Source organism: Schistocerca gregaria, chromosome 1 (assembly GCF_023897955.1).
Source record: "Schistocerca gregaria isolate iqSchGreg1 chromosome 1, iqSchGreg1.2, whole genome shotgun sequence".
NCBI classification, from domain to species: domain Eukaryota; kingdom Metazoa; phylum Arthropoda; class Insecta; order Orthoptera; family Acrididae; genus Schistocerca; species Schistocerca gregaria.
The window spans coordinates 549,765,186-549,781,116 of NC_064920.1; the positions used below are offsets into that span (position 1 = coordinate 549,765,186).

General features: G+C 41.6%; 1 protein-coding gene across 3 annotated transcripts in view; it reads right to left on the reverse strand.

The window, feature by feature from the left end:
* LOC126356038 (unextended protein-like) overlaps positions 1-15,931 on the reverse strand; it is a 482,388-nt gene that overhangs the window by 33,305 nt on the left and 433,152 nt on the right. For all 3 annotated transcript variants that reach the window (XM_050006719.1, XM_050006735.1, XM_050006726.1), the window contains exon 5: positions 1,318-1,489. In XM_050006719.1, the coding sequence (XP_049862676.1) occupies positions 1,318-1,489 (172 nt within the window). The remainder of the gene's footprint in view (positions 1-1,317; positions 1,490-15,931) is intronic.

A 15,931-nucleotide genomic window follows, 5' to 3' on the forward strand; every position in this document is an offset into this window, starting at 1 on the left:
GTGAGCAGCCAGAAATTACTTTTTTCTAATTTCAAGTGAGCTGCTTACGCTACAAATCATTGATATAAAGAAATGTTGACACATTTCTACACCATTCCTTGCCAAAAAGGAATCACTATTAACAAACAATTCAGATTCAACAAAATAACCATTAACATGTTGTTGTTGTTGTTGTTGTTGTTGTTGTCTTCAGTCCTGAAACTGGTTTGATACAGCTCTCCATGCTACTCTATCCTGTGCAAGCCTCTTCATCTCCCAGTACCTACTGCAACCTACATCCTTCTGAATCTGCTTAGTGTATTCATCTCTTGGTCTCCCTCTACGATTTTTACCCACTACGCTGCCCTCCAGTACTATATTTGTGATCCCTTGATGCCTCAGAATGTGTCCTACCAACCGATCCCTTCTTCTAGTCAAGTTGTGCCACAAACTCCTCTTCTCCCCAATTCTACTCAATACCTCCTCATTAGTTATGTGATCTACCCATCTAATCTTTGGTATTCTTCTGTAGCACCACATTTCGAAAGCTTCTATTCTCTTCTTGTCCAAACTATTTATCTTCCATTTTTCACTTCCATACTTGACTACACTCCATACAAATACTTTCAGAAATGACTTCCTTACACTTAAATCTATAGTTGATGTTAACAAATTCCTCTTCTTCAGAAACGCTTTCCTTGCCATTGCCAGTATACATTTTATATCCTCTCTACTTCAACCATCATCAGTTATTTTGCTCCCCAAATAGCAAAACACATTCACTACTTTGTCTCTTTTCCTAATCTAATTCCCTCACCACCACCCGATTTAATTTGACTACATTCCATTATCCTCGTTTTGCTTTTGTTGATGTTCATCTTATATCCTCCTTTCAGGACACACTCCATTTCGTCCAATTGCTCTGCCAAGTCCTTTGCTGTCTGACAGAATTACAATGTCATCGGCGAACCTCAAAGTTTTTATTTCTTCTCCATGGATTTTAATCCTACTCCGAACTTTTCTTTCGTTTCCTTTACTGCTTGCTCAATATACAGATTGAATAGCATCAGGGAGAGGCTACAACCCTATCTCAGTTGCTTCCCAACCACTGCTTCCCTTTCATGCCCCTCAACTCATAACTGCCATCTGGTTTCTGTACAAATTGTAAATAGCCTTTCGCTCTCTGTATTTTACCCCTGCCACCTTCAGAATTTGAAAGAGAGTTCATATACATATATACATTAACATATACAGGCAAAAACAGTTTTCAACTGGTTTGGAATAAAGATCATTTTCTTATGTGAGAAAAAGCAGCTAGTGAAACTGCCAGATACTTACCTTGTTTCATTATCTCAGAGACTGTCTCAAAGTCCAATATGGCTTCATAATCCAGCATAAAGACATCTTCAAGCTTTGTCATTACATCAAAAACAGTTTTTTTCCGTAGTTCCAGGGCACCAGAAATGATGTTAACTTCATCTTTCTCCAAATCATTGTATTCTGTGGTAAGCTGTAGAGGCAAATGGCAAGCGAATGATGAATTTGGATGTGATATAAGATATGGAAGATAGTGATTTACTTATATATGAGCATTATATTTAAATTCACATTGTTTTTGAACAAAATCTTTATTAAGCTTTATTAAGTAAAACTGTTATGAAATGAAGATCAGATTAGAAAGTGGTGTTCCTCAGATCAACATGGTCATGGAAAATGTCACAGTATACATTTTATGCAAGAACTGATACTCTTAGATTTGATTATCTCACAGAAAATGAGTGAAGTTGTTACCGCGTATGCATGACAACCAACTAATTTACAAATTAACAGGATAATTTTCATACACACATAAATGACTACATGCCGGAGTGAGTAAAATAATTCAAAGGGTAACATATCAAAGTATCCAGAAAATAATATACTTTGAATATTTTCTTATACTTATCACAGCTGTGCTAAATGTAGAGAAGACAAACATTACATTATATTCTTTAAAATTTATTTAATTGGCAGCAGAACACATATATAAAAGACTTATGATTGCCAAGCTTTCGGAGCTAGTGGCTCCTTCTTCAGGCAGAAGTGTTGAAGGAGAAGGAAAAATGGTAAAGGAAAAGGACAGGAGAGGTGTAGAAAAAGGGGTAGATTTTAGGAATGCCACCCAGAACCACAGGTCAGGGGTGACATTCCCAAATCTACCCCTTTTCCTAGACATTTCCAGTCCCTTTCTTTTACCATTCTTCCTTCCACTTCACCACTTCTGCCTGAAGGAGCCACTGGCTCTAAAAGTTTGCCAATCACAACAGACTTTTATGTTGTGCTGTGCCACCAGTTAGTAGATTTTTTATCTACCCAATTAAGTAATTTAAATAAAATAGAAAGAAACTTCCACATGGGAAAAATATATTAAAAACAAAGATTCCAAGACTTACCAAGCGGGAAAGCGCCGGCAGACAGGCACAATGAACAAAACACACAAACACACACACAGAATTACTAACTTTCGCAACCGATGGTTGCTTCTTCAGAAAGGAGGGGGAAAGACGAAAGGATGTGGGTTTTAAGGGAGAGGGTAAGGAGTCATTCCAATCCCGGGAGCGGAAAGACTTCCCTTAGGGGGAAAAAAAGGACAGGTGTACACAGGTGTACACACACACACACACACACACACACACACACACACACACACACACACACACACACACACACACATATCCATCTGCACATGCCCAGACACAAGCAGACATATTTAGGCAAAGAGTAAGGGCCCGTAAGGGCAGAGATGTCAGTCGAGGCGGAAATACAGAGGCAAAGAAGTTGTCGAAAGACAGGTGGGGTATGAGCGGCGGCAACTTGAAATTAGCGGAGGTTGAGGCCTGGCGGATATCGAGAAGAGAGGATATACTGAAGGGCAAGTTCCCATCTCCGGAGTTCGGATAGGTTGGTGTTGGTGGGAAGTATCCAGATAACTCGGACGGTGTAACACTGTGCCAAGATGTGCTGGCCGTGCACCAAGGCATGTTTAGCCACAGGGTGATCCTCATTACCAACAAACACTGTCTGCCTGTGTCCATTCATGCGAATGGACAGTTTGTTGCTGGTCATTCCCACATAGAAAGCGTCACAGTGCAGGCAGGTAAGTTGGTAAATCACGTGGGTGCTTTCACACGTGGCTCTCCCTTTGATCGTGTACACCTTCCGGGTTACAGGACTGGAGTAGGTGGTGGTGGGAGGGTGCATAGGACAGATTTTACACCGGGGGCGGTTGCAAGGGTAGGAGCCAGAGGGTAGGGAAGGTGGTTTGGGGATTTCATAGGGATGAACCAAGAGGTTACGAAGGTTAGGTGGACGGCGGAAAGACACTCATGGTGGAGTGGGGTCTTTCCGCCATCCACCTAACCTTCGTAACCTCTTGGTTCATCCCTATGAAATCCCCAAACCACCTTCCCTACCCTCTGGCTCCTACCCTTGCAACCGCCCCCGGTGTAAAACCTGTCCTATGCACCCTCCGACCACCACCTACTCCAGTCCTGTAACCCGGAAGGTGTACACGATCAAAGGGAGAGCCACGTGTGAAAGCACCCACATGATTTACCAACTGACCTGCCTGCACTGTGACGCTTTCTATGTGGGAATGACCAGCAACAAACTGTCCATTCGCATGAATGGACACAGGCAGACAGTGTTTGTTGGTAATGCGGATCACCCTGTGGCTAAACATGCCTTGGTGCACGGCCAGCACATCTTGGCACAGTGTTACACCGTCCGAGTTATCTGGATACTTCCCACCAACACCAACCTATCCGAACTCCGGAGATGGGAACTCGCCCTTCAGTATATCCTCTCTTCTCGATATCCGCCAGGCCTCAACCTCCGCTAATTTCAAGTTGCCGCCGCTCATACCTCACCTGTCTTTCGACAACTTCTTTGCCTCTGTATTTCCGCCTCGACTGACATCTCTGCCCTTACTCTTTGCCTAAATATGTCTGCTTGTGTCTGGGCATGTGCGGATGGATATGTGTGCATGTGTGTGTGTGTGCGCGCGAGTGTACACCTGTCCTTTTTTTCCCCCTAAGGGAAGTCTTTCAGCTCCCGGGATTGGAATGACTCCTTACCCTCTCCCTTAAAACCCACATCCTTTCGTCTTTCCCTCTCCTTCCTGAAGAAGCAACCATCGGTTGCGAAAGCTAGTAATTCTGTGTGTGTGTTTGTGTGTTTTGTTCATTGTGCCTGTCTGCCGGCGCTTTCCCGCTTGGTAAGTCTTGGAACCTTTGTTTTTAATACAATTAAGTAATTTGATCAATAATTGATTGTTTCCATTATTATATTCTTTAAGATGTATAAGAGTCAGATCTATCAATAAATTTGCCATCATGAAGGAGTAATTTGTCAGCAATAAATCCTTCAGGTTCTTCTTCAATTTTACTTCATTACTAACTAAACTGTTTAATGTTGGTGCAAATTATTAAGACTTTTTTCCGAATAACAGTTTTCTTTTCTTGAACCAAAATAATTTCTTATGTCGACTGCTCTTATTGCTTATACTGAATCTGTAATCTGAGCTGTTAGGTGGAAGAAATGTATTTCTTGTGTGCAGCAAATCCCCTTAAGGGAGGTAGTCCTCTTTGAAGATAAAAATAAATCTATTTTAATTTTTCAGGTTTAAAATTTGCTGTGTGGTGTAGCGTTCACCCCAAATTAATCAGAAACTCCATTATCAAGCACAAGGCGATTTGTGAAAAAGAGGCTCTGAAAACCATTCACAGCAACAACAAAATAGTATACACATAATTTTAACACAGCATAACTAACAGGCATTATGGAAATTTTTAACATGCCCGAACTTGAGATTGGACCAACCCATTACATCTTCAAGCACAGAAGCAGAGGTAAAGGGTATTGAGCAAACAGTGCAGCAGGTGACAGGAGCTGGCAAAAAGAGGCCCACAGGACCACCATGGCCATGAAGAAAAGGCAGGAGGAGCCCCTTTTGGATCTGGAAGAATTGCTGTAGGCCTATAAACCAGGGTTAGCTGATTAGAGGTATGTTTAATTATACTACAAAAAATATAGACCGAGAATTTGAACACCTTTTTCTCAAAACCATGTTTTTCAGATTGGCAGGTAATGCAGCTTGTGAATGGTACATATGATTTTGATTGGAATTTGATGCCAACTATTTAAAATCAGTCTGTTTACAGTCAGTCAGTCAGTCAGTCTGTTTACAGACAGTCAGTCAGTCTGTTTACAGTCAGTCACTGTTAAGGCATCTGCCAGCACTAAGGAGGCTATCTGGGTTAAAGTCCCTATCTAACACAAATTGTCTTTACTACCTTCCTTTTTTGTCTTTCAACAGGTTTGATGTGGCCAGCATGAATTCCTCTACTGTCCCAACCTATTCTTCTCAGATTAACATTTACACACAATGTCTGACTAATTGGTGGATATATTCCGGTACCTGTCTCCTCCTATCGCCTTGCTTTCTAAGGCTTTCTTTAGAACCACAGATGTGACGTTCTGATGTCTTGCTTAATGCACAGTTATTCTGTCCATTCTTCTAATCAGTGTTTCCCAGATTTACATTCTTTGCTAATTCTGTGGAGAACCTCTTCATTCCTTACATGAACAGTCCACTTAAATTTCCAGCACACTTCTGTGATGCCACATACTGATACTTCTAATCTCTTCCTTTCCAGTTTTCCCACAGCCCAAGAGTCACGTCCATACAGTGCAGTGCTCAAAACATATAGTCTCAGAAATTTCTTCCTCAAATTAAGGCTGTTTTGCGAACAGCACATGGAGAGATTCCATTCCAATTTCGTCCAGCCCTTACCAAAAAAATTCAGAAATATTTAAACAATATGAAACTTCAGGACAGATTTGAACAGTAGAAAATATTACAAACTAAATGAACACTATCCTGGGATGACTACATGCAGAGTTAATGAGCTAGTAAATTTTATAGGAGACTTTTCCCCTCGTAAGTAATTTTCTTCACAATTCCAAACTGACCAACTGATGTGTTACCATCAAAAATAATCACAGAATGAAAAGGTTTGCACAATTTTTGTATTTCTGGAAATCAGTGTAGTTAAATAGAGCCGAGTTGGCATGTTCATTGAAAAGTAAGACAGAAGACATTGATTTCAAAACTTCCATCACCAACACATTTCTGCAGGAGGCGGCCTTTTATTGAGGTGGCATTAGACTGCTGACCTACCTAAAAAAGCCAGGGAATCCCTACCACCACTAAACCTGAAACACTGTAGGAGTATCAGCACTGCCTCCCTGGTAAAGTTGGCTGCAAAGAACCACTTTTTACCAATGTACTCACTTCATAGTGAATCCACAGAGGAAATAAAAGCAAAGGAGATATGCTCCCAATGCCCACTCTAAAGCAACAGAGTCGGTTGGTTTTGATCTATCACAAGGACTCTGGTGGTGGCGAGTCCGCTGCTGTATTAGTTACAATGTGTGCTAGACTTCATTACCTTGTAGTCAGATATGTAAGGGAAACTTATGATAGGTACCTGGTTGCGGGTCGAAGATCCACACTGCATATCCGATTGCTAAAATAATACGCATTTGCATCTAGTGCAGCATGTCGATGTGTCTGTGGTAAGTGGTAAGCAATGCATTCATATGCCTGCACTCTCATTCTCTTCTCGATAACTCCCTTGGTTCAGTACCTGCTTATTTATTTCCTTCTACAGCTACATCAGACTCCGCAAGCCACCTAATGGTGTGTGGTGGAGGGTAATTTCGGTACCACTATCTGAACCCTCCGATCCTGTTCCACTTGCGAGCAGTGTGTGGGAATAATGATTGTCGGTAAGCCTCTAGATTGTCTCTAATTTCTCGAACTTCCTCCTCATGTTCAATATGCGAGATGTATGTGGGGGGAAGTACTATGTTGTCCTACTCCTGAAAAGAGCTGTCCCGAAATTTCAATAGTAAATCTGTCCGTAATATACAACGCCTCTCTTGAATATCCGCCAGTGGAGTTTGTTTAGCATATCTGTGACGCTCTCTCACCAGCTAAACGCGCCGCTCTTCGTTGGATCTTCTCTATCTCTCCTAGCAGTCCTACCTGATAAAGATCCCAGATAGATGAATAACACTCAAGAATCAGGCGAACAAGAGCCTTATAAGCCACTTCTTTCGTGGACGAGTTACATTTCCTTAAGATTTTTCAGATGAATCTGAGTCTGTGGGAAATCTCGGGTTCTGTTAGATCTGTACATCGGCCTACGATCTAAGGGCTTTTGTTTGTACTATAACAACGACCTGTCTTGTTGTTTAATCATGATTCTGTTCAATTCTCGAGTTTTCGCTCGTTCAAATGGCTCTGACAACTATGGAACTTGACATCTGAGGTCATCAGTCCCCTTGAACTCCTTAAACCTAACTAACCTAAGGACATCACACACATCCATGCCCGAGGCAAGATTCGAACCTGCGACCATAGCGGTCGCGCGGTTCCAGACTGAAGCGGCTAGAACCGCTCGGCCACACCGACCGGCTTTTCGCTCGTCCCGCGACATATAGAGGTTTGATGGTACTATCTCGAAGAGGGGTCATTCCGCTGTAACTTATCATCTCGATAAAAATTATACATACTGGTACAGTATAAGAACTCTAGCTGTTAATTTGATCGAACACAGCAGAAATCTGTGGAGCGGTAGGATTTAGTGCTGTGTTTTACATTGTTTCACACAATCGTCGAAGTTATGCAGAGCCATAAATTAATTATTGTGGTTGGTTCGTAATTTCTTTCTTGTCCCTTGCACACGCGCCGCGCGACTCCGCGAGTCAAATGTCACTTAATTGATCCCACTATCTCGATACAATATCGAACGCAGCTGTATATCGGAAACTATCGAGCCCGTTCAAACGCGAGTATCGTTTGCACAGCTCTACTGATTTGGATGATAGAATGTTAGTTTATAGTGAAGTGGAACAAGTTATTCTTTAAAGTGTTACAATGTAATCAAACTTAAGACACATTGTGACTCAACCGATCCCGGCAGATTTCGAGTTTTTCGTTTACATAAAAAGAAGTCATATTAAAACAAAGTCAACTATAATTAATTATTTCGTGTTTAAATATTTATATTCTACGTCTTTGGAACAATGCTGAAGTTTGTAAGAATTTTTTTTTTTAAATTATATTCTAGTAAGTTTTGCTTAATTTTTAACAGTGATTGTACCTGAAGAGAGAAACTCTTTGCTTTCTATAGCATCTATGCACATCTTCATTATGTGCACACTAGGCGGGAAGTTCTGAATGATAGTAAAGTAATTTTGCGAGGGTGCATAAAGTAGAAACTGTCCTAGATATTAGTTCAAACATTGTGGTTATAATATCTGAAAAGTTTCAGAATACAAACGTTTAAAGATTAAGACGATATCGTAAACTGGGATTTACCAAATATTCGCAGTCCTCCTGTCAGTTTTCTATGTATTAACCCAGCCTGTGGGCATTATCATGTCTCTACAGAAGACAACGAAATCAACATCAACACTATCTTTCACTGAAGAACTTTGTATCTTAGTATGTGGATACGCCCTTCAATGCGGAATTGAAAAGGTATATTACGGCGTGCACGTGCATCAACAACTTTTCAGATAATGAAATACTGCGCCAGTTAGGATTTTCATGCGAGCACGATGCGTTTTAGGTATTTATCCCCATTTTCAAGTAGCCAAGGAAGTTTACATTGGTACTGTAAATCATGTCCACACGTGTGCTGCTGCTGATTTCTTTCCCAGCACTCTTCTTATGATCTTACTGCAATCGGAAATCCAAGATATATATGGTGAATCACCTAATATTTGCACCGCAAATATTGCGAAAATACAAAGTGCTATTGATGTGCGGTTTTCACATACTGGATTCGTGGTTGGGGCCTCGTATTGTTAGACAATCAACAGACTTTCATAATACTTAGAAAGTGTACTTTTGTGCAAACATACACTTTTATAAAATGGAACAATGCTTATTGACATAAACAAACAAAGTAGGATAAATTAAAATATCATGGTGTTTATTGCAGGATTCTAGCGCGAGTCGCTTACGAGATACCGTGTTCTGAAACGTTCCAGCACCGACCCTTGCACAAAGATCAACGAAAGTACTTACGCTTGTTACGTGGATTCTGTTCAGTAACGATACCATTACAGGTCAAGTTCAAAATGATCACCGGTAGCGACAATACACGCATACAGTCTGGTATGGAACGAATGCTGTACGCTTGCTAGCATTTCAGGAGATGTCCGAGTAGGCTGCAGTAACTCGTCGTTGCATATAATCGGGCATAGTAGTTATGTCCTTTTAGACAGCGTCTTTCAGCTTTCCCCACTGAAAAAGGTCTACAGTCCGGGGAACAAGCTGGCCAAGCAACAAATCCTCTGCGCCCAATCCAACGATTCGGAAACATTTGAAGACATGCTGTAGTACTTCGTGTACTATAGGCTGGATAGCCATCGCGTAGGTATCACAGGTTCCTCCTAATCAGTAGAGGAACGTCTTCCGGCATCTATGAACAATAAGTCTGTTAAGAGGCTGGTATACTTGTGCGCGATCAGTGTTCCGTCTATGAAACACTGGCCTATGAGCTTATGGTTCACCGTCCCATGCCACATGCTTACACTCCATGGACGCAAACATTCCACCAGACAACGCCAAAGGGTACTGTCAGCAGATCAATAGTGCACGGTTCGGTAGTTTCCCTGGCCATGATTTGTAAATGTGGCTTTATCACTAAACAAGATACAAGGCACATCTTGAATATCCTGTCTTAACACCCATGTACAGAAGTCAAAACGATTTTCATAATCGCTTTCACGCAGCTCTTGATGGAGAGAGATTTCAAAGGGATGGAACCTACTACGATGGAGAATGCGTAGGACACTTACCTGACGCACGTTGTCTAGGTGTTACACAACCACTTACACGTAACTGGTTGAAGACTCTGATAATTAACTGGCGAGATGGTTGAGGTCTTGTGGGATATCTTGCCGCATACACCGTACGGAAACGAAGTGCATTTCTCCTGCACTCTTCATACACCGTATGTCGGCTTTTTCTGCACTGGTAAATCCCTTCGTCCATTTCAGGACCAACTGCTTGGACTATCGCACACTAACTAGCAAGTTGCAGTGTTTCAAGGAACACATAAGCACACTATAAGCAAACATAACAATGTCGCTACCTGGCAACTACGCAGATCGAATGCCACAAACAAGTATCGGTGCGGAAACTTTTCGCAACATGATATATCGTAAGGGACTCTCACTAGAGTCGGTAATTTCCAAAAATGTTTGCCAATCGAAGCCGCGGGCTCCAAACGATAGATATCGAACGTGCGATTCTAAATCAATCACGCAACTATGGTGGCGCGCGTTATGGTAAATTATTTGTGAGATGTTAGGAAAACCAAAACGATTTATGACGGTGTTGAGTGGTATGTCTGGTATTGTAGACGCTTCTTTGGTCGACTGCCTCACGTGGAATAATCTAATTCCATGGTTATGCAATGTAGAAAATTGTTTGAATTTTGTCGGAAATGTGACACTCAACCCATATTTTTGCGTGACACTTGCAGAGTCTACCCAGGTTACAGCAAAAAGGGAATGCTTCCCCTAGCATACACATCAAATGGACTTTCTCATGACGATTAAGTCGACGACGAGTGAGCTAAGTCGTTTCCTTTGTAAGTACAGCTATTTTAATAACGCTCTTGTTATGCCGCTGCTGCAGTGACCACATGCTCATAACGCGCGCCATTCTTGGAAATTACCCTACAATCCTGCAGCAAACGCCACTGACATTCTAATTTAATGTATTTTTGTTTGTTAGTTTCATATGGCATTGTTCTATTTTAAAAAAAGTATGTGTTTGCACCAAAACATTTTCTACTTGCGTCTGCAAAAAAATAGACTTTCTAAGCATTATTACAATCTGCTTATCGGCTAACAATACGAGCCCCTGACTACCAAACCATTTTGTGAAAACCGCACATCAATAGCACTTCGCATTCCCGCAATATTTGCGGTGCAAGTTTTACACCAGTCACCATGTATTTTGAGATTGCAGTATGACCGTAAAAATACGATTGCAGGAAAGACTGGTAGCAACACACAAACACACAAACACACAAACACACAAACACACACACACACACACACACACACACACACACACACACACACACAGTACTTAAAATGGGAATGCGCCTTGCTACGCATGAAAACAGGAAACAGGAGCAACGTTTCAGTATTTAAACTATTGCTAAGTTTTCTATGGCTCAGATCTTTGCGTCCGGGAACTAGTATGATAGTACGGACACACGCATCCTCCTCCCTGCTGCACGCGCAGATCCAAGGGGTGAAGGGAACATGGAGGAGTCATGAGACCCACAAAAATGGTTTTTAGAGTAGAGTAGAGCAGAGCAAACCATCAGTGGTAGCCAACATTATATATCATCATATGTCTGTGCCATTCCTGAAGACAGTGATTCCAATTCAATTGCAGCAAATTCTTGTTAACATTTCTTATTAATTATCTTGCTGTTGATCTCTTCAAATCAGTGGTTATTTTATTTCGTAACTGGTGTAAAAAACATATTTAAGTGTACTGAACTTTTCTAAAACTTTGAGCTTTAAACTGAATTAATATAACAGGACAGTAATCTGTTTTTCCATTCGGTTTTTGTTTTTAAGAAAAGTAATACATATAGTACTCTTAAATTTTTGTGCTGTAATCTCTGCTGTTGTAATTAATAAATAAGATACTTGGTTTTGTACGTTACAACTGCAGGATTAGCTTGTATCCTTTTTAAAGGAGGTTTTTAAAAAGATCTTTATAACCTGGCATATCTGATATCTCGGCATCGACATATCACCGAGCACCAAGGCCCTACAGTATTAATTTTAAAATTTTCAGCTAGTTTACGGAGTAGGATCTAGTATCGTGAAAACTGGAGTCTACAAAATGGTGGGAAATTTTAAAAATTACTACCTTTTTTAGTAGAGGGTACGTTTTAGCTACATATCTGAGGGTTAGCTCACGTGGACTGGTCTGCATCCTGATTGGCTGTAAAACCCTTCCCGGACCGTGAAACGCACCCTTACACAGGTTCCACCCGTTGTTAACAACAAACCTGACTCCTCGTAATTTACACAACGGAAAATGTGGTAAGTTCCTTCCAAAAAAAATGCATTTAGAGAGTACAGCATTTGAAAACTGCCTTTCAGCTGACTTCTTCAGAAGACCTGGTCTTTTCTTCGCCTTCTGCTCCATCTGTTACTAAAAAGTAAGAAACAGTTGCAATAAACTAACAACTATGACCACTGTTCGTTAGTCCTCGTTAGTCCGCAGATGGATCCGGAAAACCACAGGAAGTTGGGGAAGACAAGGCAGAAAGAAGAAAGACAATCCACTAAGAGAATCTTAAGAGAAAAACTCACTCCTCCAATGTAGGCAGCAACGACTGAAAGAAACAGTATTGTCCTCAGCTGCACACTTGAGCTCACCACAATCGTAACGTAAGTGAAACAACGGTGAGTGCACACTTCGATTTTATATTGTGAAAATTACGACGAAGTCAAACTTACGAGTCTGCACAACTACACTTATTAAATTTTCGAAAGAACACTTTTTATTAATAGGCGGAACCTTATATAATGCAAAGAAAATAGTAGATCTTCTGAAGGAGGTCAACAAACATCGTCTGAAAAGAGAGAGTACATCACCAGTTAAATTAACTTACTGAGAATTCTGAAAAGCAAGTATGACAACAGCAAGAAAAGAGACAACTTTAAATATCGGGGTGAAAAATAAACATCAAAAACGAAAAAGCAGCAATTAAACTATGAAATGAAAAAAAATGAAAGGACATACATGAAAGTGAGATGTATGTACAAGAAAAAAGGTTTTACTGAAGACATTAAATTAAGGCATTGTGATTCAGTTCTAAAAGCAAGAGTTCTCGATGGGTCGGAAATATTACTTATACGTGGATGCAAAATGACCTTATAAGATGTGGAAAAGTGTCTTGTGAGAAATATTAGGTTCAGTCGAGAAAAAAAGACAAAAATTTGGTTTTGAGACAAAATAAAGAAATATATTCATTCTGTCTTAAATAACTTATGAGATTAGACGTGCTTCGCACTATGGACCTCTAGAGAGAATGAGGAAACATGGATTAACAAAGAAATTCTATCTATCGCTTGCAGCTTTGTCCTGCATTTTGCGCGGGGTTGGCGTGGTTAAATCGGATTTAACATGTTAATGTGAAGGGGTTGCCGGATACCCTTCCTGCTGACAACCCGTACCCCCCGGGACGGAATCAGAGTATCCCATCTGTCTGCGTCCAGTGTAAATCATGGAAAGGTGCGGATGTGTTTCGAGTGTCTGTGAGTCGTGTAACTGAGGCAGGACATGGGGACCAGCCCGGTATTCACTTAGAGGGATGTGGAAAACCGCATAAAAACCACATCCAGGCTGGCCGGTACACCGGCCCTCGTCGTTAATTCGATCCGGGGCCGGCGCGCCTATCCGAGTCCAGGAAGCAGTGCATTAGCGCTCTCAGCTAACCTGGCGGGTCATGGATTAACAAAGAAAATCCCCCTCAAATTCTAACAAAACAGGAAATGAAGGGGAGACAAGACGGAACAGAACTTAGAAAAAAATCCAGATTGATCAGGAGTCCTTACTCAACAGAAACAAACAGAAAAACAACTCTTGTGAAACAATCATATAAGATTTCATTCTGAGAAAAAGTTTAGGAGAAGGAGAAGGATGAAGAAAAGAAACAGTTATCTTTATGTGGACCTAGCTGACATGAATAGAAGCTTTCTAAATGTGGTGCTACAGAAGAATGCTGAAGATTAGATGGGTAGATCACATAAATAATGAGGAGGTAATGAATAGAATTGGGGAGAAGAGGAGCTTGTGGCACAACTTGTCTAGAAGAAGGGATCGGTTGGTAGGACATAATCTGAGACATCAAGGGATCACCTGTTTAGTATTGGAGGGCAGTGTGTAGGGTAAAAATCGTAGAGGGAGACCAAGAGATGAGTAGACTAAGTAGATTCAGAAGGACGTAGGCTGCAATAAGTACTGGGAGAAGAAGAAGCTTGCACAGGATAGAGTAGCATGGACAGCTGCATCAAACCAGTCTCAGGACTGAAGGCAACAACAACAACAACAGCTGACCTGAAACGAAATAAAAAAAATAAAAATGAAAAAAGACATTTATGTATATTATTTTTATTGCAATCTAAGTACGCGTGGGGCATTAAAGGCGACGGACCGCAAGTTATATTTTGAGGCACAACTGATCCCTGGATCGGTGCCTGCCTGCGCCGCACGCTACAGCGGCCGCATTGCGTTCCCGCTTCCTCTCTCGCCGGCCGGCTGGGGGCCGCAATGCACCGCCCTGCAGCCGCCAGGGCAGCGCCCCGCAGCGGTTGCGGGCAGAACCGGTCACGCAGCCGCTTACTGCCCCGACTTCTCACTTGGTCAAGGCCAGTGGAGGTGCGGAGCGCAAGGCACACCCCTGCTATATAACACGTTCCGCACCGACGCCGGTGTAAACTGTCAAGTGCGCCAGATCGAACCGGCAGCGTTACGACTTGCTCGACCTGATCCTGCTGCCCCTGTAGGTATGTGTGTGTGTGTGTGTGTGTGTGTGTGTGTGTGTGTGTGTGTGTGTGTGTAGTGTTGGTCAGCCATTGCAACACATCTGGGATCTGAGTACCACATTCGAGAGAGGGAAAAACTTTTCACTTTGCGGATCGGCTCGAGTCGCCAGCACTCATGGATCAGGATGAGACCGGTTGTTAGCTGTTGTAGAAGTTCTCGGTTCTGTATCAAGTAACGTATTTTGTTTATTCCCAGCTGCCTCTCGTTACTAGAATTCGGGCAAAGACATTAACCTGTTACGGAAATTTTGTCCGATCTTTAACAGTTTCACATGGCACACACCGGTGGCGAAAGATACCTATAAGTACGTCGACTGTCTGTATTTAGGTTTCTTACGTTTCTACTTGCGATACATATTTCGGAGCGAATGTTCCATCGTCAGAATTTCCAAGATTCGCTTGGAGGTTTTCCTCATGACCTAGAGAAGCAGTCGCGTCTGAATATTGCGACTGCATGGTTCAAATGGTTCTGAGCACTATGCGACTTAACTTCTGAGGTCATCAGTCGCCTAGAGCTGAGAACTAATTAAACGTATCCAACCTAAGGACATCACACACATCCATGCCCGAGGCAGGATTCGAACCTGCGACCGTAGTGGGCGATTGCATGCTTCGCCATAGATCCTTGGCGAAATTCATGAAAGTCGTTTCGTTTTCACTGCACATATATCGTCAACAAATTGAAGTATTAAAATCTTGAAAAAATAGTACTTATTATATCTAGTAGAAGCCACTGCATTAATGGTCGAAACGTCTGTTTTGTTCAGTGACAATTAACAACAGGACACCATATGCAGAAAACTTTTCTGTTAACTCTCGCCGAGAAAGCTCCCTACGGATGAATTTCTGTGTGTTAGCTATGTTTTCCAAGCAATACTTATGACCTAATACGAACAAAACGAAAGTATATAGTGATTACATATTTCACTGCAAATTCTTTAAATTAGGGCGGTTGGTTATTTTGGATAATCATAACAACTATTTTAGCAATAAAGAAAAGAGATACTTTCGATTAACAACACCCTTTGGCCGAGCGGTTCTAGGCGCTTCAGTTGGGAACCGCGCTGCTCCTACTGTCGCAGGTTCGAATCCTGCCTAGTGCATGGATGTGTGTGTGTGTGTGTGTTGCCCTTAGGTTACTTAGATTTAAGTAGTTCTAAGTTTAGGGGACTGACGACCTCAGATGTTGTAAGTAGGCTGTTTAGGTTTTTTTTATTTGTAACACCACCTCTGTATGAAAATC